The sequence below is a fragment of the Panicum virgatum genome, chromosome 3N, assembly GCF_016808335.1.
Source record: "Panicum virgatum strain AP13 chromosome 3N, P.virgatum_v5, whole genome shotgun sequence".
NCBI classification, from domain to species: Eukaryota; Viridiplantae; Streptophyta; class Magnoliopsida; order Poales; family Poaceae; genus Panicum; species Panicum virgatum.
This window is the reverse complement of record NC_053147.1, coordinates 50073936-50081435: the sequence shown is the minus strand read 5'-3', so window position 1 is coordinate 50081435 and position 7500 is coordinate 50073936. Positions and strand designations below refer to the sequence as shown.

At 52.7% G+C, this 7500-nt stretch overlaps 1 protein-coding gene across 3 annotated transcripts; it reads right to left on the bottom strand.

The window, feature by feature from the left end:
* Positions 1-3354: 3354 nt before the first annotated feature.
* LOC120666106 (E3 ubiquitin-protein ligase RNF144A-like) lies at positions 3355-7390 on the bottom strand. Of its 3 annotated transcripts, none has more exons than XM_039945895.1 (6): positions 7052-7390; positions 6338-6941; positions 4706-6196; positions 4230-4622; positions 3947-4154; positions 3355-3868 (listed from the first exon to the last, which is right to left on the bottom strand). In XM_039945895.1, the coding sequence occupies exons 1-3, from the start codon at positions 7296-7298 to the stop codon at positions 6118-6120; spliced, it is 930 nt and encodes a 309-aa protein (XP_039801829.1). In that variant the 5' UTR covers positions 7299-7390; the 3' UTR covers positions 3355-3868; positions 3947-4154; positions 4230-4622; positions 4706-6117. The 3 variants fall into 3 exon arrangements, with proteins under 3 accessions (XP_039801829.1, XP_039801830.1, XP_039801831.1); XM_039945896.1 differs by having other exon boundaries at positions 3947-4145; XM_039945897.1 differs by having other exon boundaries at positions 4230-4588.
* Between the last annotated feature and the right edge of the window lie 110 nt (positions 7391-7500).

Here is a 7500-nt window from a genome sequence, read left to right as displayed (position 1 = left end):
CCTTAGTGGAACCCGGGGCCAAGGTGACCGTGATTGTGTTCACGGAAGAGACTTGGTGGCCGAGTAGCAATACTCTTAGTGAGTGCTACAACAACGTGGATGTAGGTGTGCCTTTGTGGCTAACCGAACCACGGGATAAACACCCGCGTCAAGAGTTTGCTATCTCCTGTCCCTCTCTTTAAGCTTCCGCATTTCATACTAGCAATTTATGTGCCTTTACTTTCATAGAATAGTTTCTTGATAGGAAAGGCTATAGGTTGCTAAACTCTTTTGGGATAGGGGTTTCACACTAGAACAACCTAGTTGCACATCTAGATAGCGTGTTTTAGTTTAAGCTTTGTGCAAACTAGTTGGAGCCATAGGTCTAAGTTTTTATTAGTGCCTAATTCACCCCCTCCCCCTCTTAGGCTAGAGCACCCGATCACTTTCAGCGAGGCCTCCCTACGAGGGCTCCTCTAGCGCGAAGCCCGTCTGCGAGGGCTCCATGTTGACCTCTCTGGATGGGTCCTTGGAGCTTTCTTCTTCACGAGGAGGGAGTAGGGTCGTTCCCTCTTGGTAGGGGAGTTCTTCGCGTTCGTCGGGCCAATGGATGCTTTGGTCCTCTAGGGTCGTTTTTATGGTCAGGTGAGAGGTAATGGGTTTGCCTTCCTCTGACTCGGATATGGTTTGATCGGTTGCGAGGGCAGCGGGATATCCGGAGACCTGCTCTTGCCCAATCAGAAGTAGGGAATCTAGATCCTTTTCTGATTCTATTAGGATCTTTGATGTGGTAGCCTCCCGATAAACGGTGGCCAGATTTTGTAGCCTGAAGGGAATGTTCGAGGCACAATAGGTAGGTTTCGTGGGAGGGAGTCCCATCCTGGCCCGGAGTGCCACATCATCTGACGCGTGTGGTGTTTGGGTAGTTGCGCAATCATCGCGCTGAGCAGTAGGTTGCGCAGTATGCTCCTGTTGGTGTTTTTGGTGAGATTGGAAATCATCCGACATCTTTTTGGCCTTTGAGATGTGCCAGAGTTCCTCGAGCTTGTCTGGGTTGAGTAAGCCTTTCATGAACAAGTCAATGTCGTCTGACCATTCTTCTAGGTTGTCAAACTCATCCAAAGTTTCCAGGTTGTTTAAGTAGTTGAAGAATTCTCGATTGTCATTTGGATTGAGAAATTCGGGGTTGATCTGAATGGGTTCAGAGTCGAGTAGATCGGTGCCATTAAGTCCACCCATGAAGTTGTCGAAGTCTTTGCTAAATTTTGCCTCAGGAGCCTCGTGCTCCTTAGCATTTAGGCTTCGTTTGGATGTAGATATTGGAGGGTTTGACATTGAATTGAGTTCAATGCCAAAGCAAACTAGTATTGAAAATGAGCTACAATATCAAATATGTTGTTTGGATGCAAGTGAAATTGCTAGTTGGAATTGAACAAGGTGACCAATACCAAATGATGTTTGGATGTGTACTGTCTCCAGATTGAATTGACTTCATCTTCTCCATGTCTCCATCTCGGTCATGTTCAGCTAGCAGGGAGAGAGAAAGACCGAGTAGCAGGAGCGCCTTGGCACCGTCGCTGCCAACCATGCGTGGGAGGCCATCACCGTCAGCCACGCACGGGACAACAGCGCGCCGGCTAGATGGGCCTCCGCATCCGTGCCATCACAGCCGGCCGCCGCATCTCACAACCGCACGCACGTGGGGTCAGCCTCCGAACCACCGCCGTCTGCCGTATCTGCATCCACAGCGCCGCCGGAGTTGGGGACGGAGGGGAGCTTCGTCTCCTCCCGCTCCAGCGCGTCGGTGGGCTACTGGGGAGGAAGACGGAGGGGGCGGAGGGGAGCAGCGCCGGAGTTGGGGACGGATGGGAGCGCCGCCGGAGTTTGCCGGGGACGGAGGGGAGCGCCGCGGGAGTTGACAGGGGACGGAGGGGAGCGCCACCAGAGTTGGGGACGGAGAGCAGCGGCGCTGGACCGACAACGCCATAGCGGACGGAGGGATGCGGAGGGGCGGCGCGATGGAGGGATGCGGAGTGGTGGCGCGACGGAGATATGCGGAGGGAGCCATGGCCGCCGGAGACCAGAGAAATGAAGACCGGCCACTGAAGCTGCACGCCGGAGGTGAGGGATGAGAAACAGAGAGAGGGATCGATGTGGGAGGCGAGCGAGAACGATTCCGCCCAATACGGAGCCCTATGGCTCGGTATTGGGGTGGGGTGCAGTCAGTTAGTCGAATGCTGGCTCGGTATTCAGTTGAGTTTCCAATTCCAATTCCGAGAGCACCCAAACTTCTGACATTCAGTACAATCAATTCCCATTCCAAATTCCAGGCTTCAATGTCTACATCCAAACGGAGCCTTAGAGTTTTTTTTCTGCTATATAGATACATTCTAGCAGAGAACCATCTACTTGATTGATTTGACCGAGAAGATCGTCGGATAGGGGATAGTGTGGCCTTGTTATCCGAGGTTTTGCATTGCTTGAAACATGGTCTTTTCCTAGAGTGTTTTCAGCGATGTTGATGCACTCTAGGAGGGACTCGTCCACTCGATCCAGATAGCCTATGACATGCTCTAGTTGGTGGTGCGTAGTAGGACTTATGACGAGTACCACTACATTCTAGGGTTGTCTGGGCCAAGTTGACACACTTGGCGGTATTTTTCGAGAACTGATCCACCGATGCGGCTAGATCCATGTTGTAGTCCTGGGAAGAGGGCGGTGCATCAGGATCGGTCTGGTATCTTTTGATCAGATCGAAATTTTCTTCTTCCCGGGAGTCCTCGGGAGGGTTTTCTGCATTGGTAAGCCGCTGAGTTGTTGAGGGGGTGTTGGTTGGTGGAAACAGATTCCACAACCTCATGATCGTCGAGGTGGTTGGTAAAATCACCCGATCCATCTGCAATGCAGGTCCATGACCCGAAGGTGAAGGTTGTGCCCTTCTCGAGGGCATCGTTGCGGTTGGGAGATGTCATCAAGTTCGTTGGGAGATCGTCAGAGACCTGGCCCACGATGGGCGCCAGCTGTCGGGGTTTTACCGTCACGTGTAACTAGGGATACCCTTAGGTAGAGAGATGATCGTGGAGGATCGCTGAAATCAGGAACAGGATGGTACAATCAACGCAAGGGTTTAGACAAGTTCGAGCTGCAGATGTTACGTAATACCATACATCATGTGTGGTTTGTATTGTCTTAGGTGTAGCGATACACGTAGAGAGATGTCTCTATTCGCTATGGAATGAATGATGGGGTCCCTGCCCGCCCTTATATAGGTCGGGGGAGCAGGGTTATATGGAAACCCGAAGTCGGATTATCTTCTAGAGCTTATCCCGAGTAGTTCCCATCTAATCTGACTGGTACAAGATATGTTACGGGAGGTTACATGGTAATTGATATTTCCTACCCTATATCTCGCACAGGACCGTGCTACATGAGATATCCTGTGGCCCCGAGTTTGACACTCGTTCAACCACAGAACACCATGAGTAAGTAGAGAATTGCAAAACCACATTCCGAAAGACATTACATGTGTCATATACATCAAGGCCCTACACCAAGCTACTGGCCTATCTCCTAGACGACTTCTTCTTGGGAGCTTCCTTCAACCATTTAGGAACATGCTTCAACCGCTCCAAGACAGACCGGGTATCTACATAACCAGGATGAGGAGGCTGCACCATGTCGATAACAACTCGAGCCTCCTCCTCTAGGTTGAAGATCTCCTGATCCCTCCTGTCCTTGTCGCGGTTCAGCTTCTGGATGGTGTATAGTTGTTCAACAAGCTTCTTATCAGCCCCATCCAACTGCTGCTCCATGGTCCTCTTGTACTCTTCGAGATCCGCCTTTGACCGAAGCAGTTCCCCGCAATCTCGAAGAGCTTGATCCCTTTCTCCTACAGAACAAGATTACAAAGCATAAAACAACAGGAATAGTACAAGTACTATCCAGAGTATCCAACGTGGATACTTACTCTTAACCTGAGCAAGCTCCTCATGGTACTGGTTAGAGGAACCCGCGTCACTCTCTCGAGCTGCAGCCAACTACTCCCCGAGTTCGGCGATTAGAGCATCTTTATCCTCAAGCTCCTACTTGAGTGCAGGAACCTGCTGGAGTCTCTCAGACTTTACAGCTAGGATTGATGACTTCACTCGGGAACGCAGGGCCATTTTCTGCACATCCTAGACAAAAAAGGTCATAAGGAGTACGGTCGTAGAGATAATCATACCACTACATATCACGAAGAAAAACATTACCTTGTGATGATTATACACTCGCTTCAGCGAGTTCAGCATCTTACTGCAAAGCTCCTCCTCCAAAAGAACGTCATTAATGAGCCCAACAGGGACCTCATATGATACCTTAGGATGAGTCGCCCCGGGGGCTTCGGTCCCGAGTGGTTCGAACTCTGGGGGCGCCGCGCCTTGATGAGGGGATGGCTCTATCACCGCTGCAGGATCCCCATCTTCCACTCCCTCTTCACTTGGCATAGATGTAGCAGCAGGAGTGGGAGCGGGAGTCTTGGCTGGAGCAGGCACCCTGCGTCAGGTGCGGACGACCCTAGGGCGTCACTCACTGGACCCTGTGTCGAAGCAGTAGGCGGTACCACCACTGGCTGCAACGACGACAGGTTCAAATCGGCGACGCTCCTACAAAGCGCAAAATCAGAAAGAGACAATGGTTCACTGGGGAACCCTAAACCCTCGACTACTTTTTCAAGTAAGATACTTACGTCTTTGCCCTCTTGATGATGAGCCTCCTTGGCACTTGCAGCACCCTAGCACTAGTCGCGGGGCTGCAGGACTCGGGGTAGGAGAAGAGATGTTTTGTTTGTACTTCCTCCATTCCTTGCTTTCCCATCTGGTTGTTATCTCCTTACTTGTTTGTCATCAAATTAATTAAGTAGCTCTTTGCATTGAGGGAAAGGAGCACAAGCTCATTGTTCTCCCATACATCTGTTTGTCTGTTTGTAAAGCATGTAGAATGATACTTCTTTTGCTGTAAGGTCACCATAGGTGCAATAATATCTCTAAAGAATCAATTAGGTGCACGCTGAAACAGATGTGTGTATTGCTATGCACAAATTTTCTAACTAGTAATTGCTTTTGCTAGGTAGGGCTGATAAGCCATCTCCAAGAGATTGGCTAAAACAAGTTGCCTGACTAAAAATAGTCAAATTGGGATAAAAACTCAAACCAACAGCTTCTCCAAACACCTCTGATGGCTATCCGTCTCCCTCCGTTGGCCAAATTTCAAGAACCAGCTCCCTTCGCTATTCCCCCGTGCCTCCCTCCCCACGCCATCCCCGCTCCCGCGCGCTCCCGCACTCTGCCGCCCTGGGGAGGACGCGGCCGGCGGTGGGCTCGGCGCGGGGCGAGGAGGTGGCCGGCGGCAGGTGAGCTCGGCGGCGGCGTGGGGGAGGACACGGCCGACGACGGCGAGCGGCAGCCGAAGGCGGTGAGGAGGACACGGCCGGCGGAGGTCTCGACTCCGGTGCGGCTTGCTCGGCGCATGGGAGGATGCAGCAGGCGACAGGCGAGCTCCGCGGTGGTGTGGGGTAAGTACGTGGCTGACGACGGGCGGTGGTGGCTGGCGGCGGCAGGCGATGGCGGCTAGCGCGGCGGCGGCGGCCGGCTCCCATGCGGAGGATGCGGTGGGGGCCGGCTCCCGTGCGGACTGCGGGAGGAAGGAGATGGTGCAGGGTCCACTTGTCAGTGGGTCACGGGAGAAGAGGATGGAGTGGGGAGGGGATGAATGGAAGCTGTTGGATTTCCTATTCTTTGGATAGCTAAATGATTGGCTAAATGGGATTTGGCTAATGGGATTTAGCCAATCTCTAGGAGATGCCCTTAGGAGTTACACTGGAAGTATTTGATAAACGAGGACATGACAAGGTAATACATTTTATGGTTTTAGATACACCTACTGAATACCTACTGAAGTATTTGATAAAAGGAATAAATTAGCACAACTGGCGATGACTTGAAACAAGTCGTTCGAGCCTTTTTAAGATACGTTTCATGTCCAGAACCTCTGGACTCACACGTGATCATATATGGTAACAATATAAGGACAAGCAAAAGAGTTTTGGCAAAAATGAAACATTCAGTGAGAGAGCCTGCAGAGAAGGCATCAGCCGAACGCTCAGCGGTTGCATCTTTTGCAGGAATGGAGCTGCTCGCACATCAGAGATCCACAGGTGTAGCAGAAGCAGCACCCGCACCTACAAATTTCAATCCAAGTTCAGAAGCGCGCGTTTCATTATGTATGCGAGACTTGGTGAACAAAAATTAACCACACGAATTTAAACAAGTCTGTCTGCAGAGATCGAGCCCCAAGCAAGGCGGCTTGAAGTTGCTATTACCTGCAGCGCATGAAGGAGCATCCCTGAGACCTCTCCACGTACATCCTGCACTGGGGGCACCGCTGCCACCGCTTGGCGCCGGCGAGCCGCCGCAACATCACGTCCTCCCGGCCGCGCTCGTGCTCCCCGAGCTCCTGGAACTCCTCGCAGCCGACGCCGTCGTGCCACGGCACCATGCACCGGGCGCAGAACAGCCGGCGGCAGTGCGGGCAATCGGCCTCCGCGATGCTCCCCTCGCCGGTCATACCCTCGCCGGCGAGGAGCGGCGCCGAGCAGTCCCTGAACGGGCAGTAGACCTTCTTCTCCCCGAGCACGGCCGCCGACTCGCATAACGCGAGGTCCCACTTTCCGAACAGGTCCGAGGGGATGACGCCGCGGCAGTCCTCCAGCTCGATCACGCCGTCCCGGCAGCTTGGGTCGGGGCACCGCACATGGACGACGCTCTCGCCGACCTTGGCAGCGATGTACTGCACGGTGCAGCTCAAGCAGAAGGCGTGCTGGCATGGGGCGACGCTGAACTTGAGAGCGTCGGGCACGCTCTCCATGCAGATGGCGCAGTAGAATTCGCCCCAGTAGCAGCTGGCTGTAGGCGTTGAGGGTTGACCTGTGGACCGATCGACGACTAGAACAATTAGCTGGTCGTGTGTCATGTGAAGCACCCCGGCGAAAAACGAAAAACAAAATCAAGTACTACAAAGAATTGGAGATCACAACCTTGCGATGATAGCTTGCGCTTTCCCTTGCGGTCTGCGGTGGCAGGGAAAGAAGAGGATCCAGAAGCCAAAGCAGAGTTGGTGGTGATCGGGGCCCGAGACGAGAGGGGGATTGGGGCTTGGATCTCGATCACTTCCTCGTCATCGGAGGATATGTAGATGGGGCCGTCCTCCTCGTCGTCGGAGGATATGCAGATCGGAAAGTTCAAATCGATTTCGGCGGCGGCGACGGCGGCAGAGGCCTCCATGGGCGGCGGCGGCGTGCGGTTGCACGAGGAGCGGTGGTGCTTTGTTTTGGCAAATGGGATTTGGGACCTCCATCCCTTGGAATCCGGCCTTATCATTTTTCGATATTACCCACAAATGTTTTTGGCTACCAGGGTACAAGTAACAGTGTTTTAAAAAAAATTCTGAACACCAATCAGCATACAAACGAGCACATATCTCGAT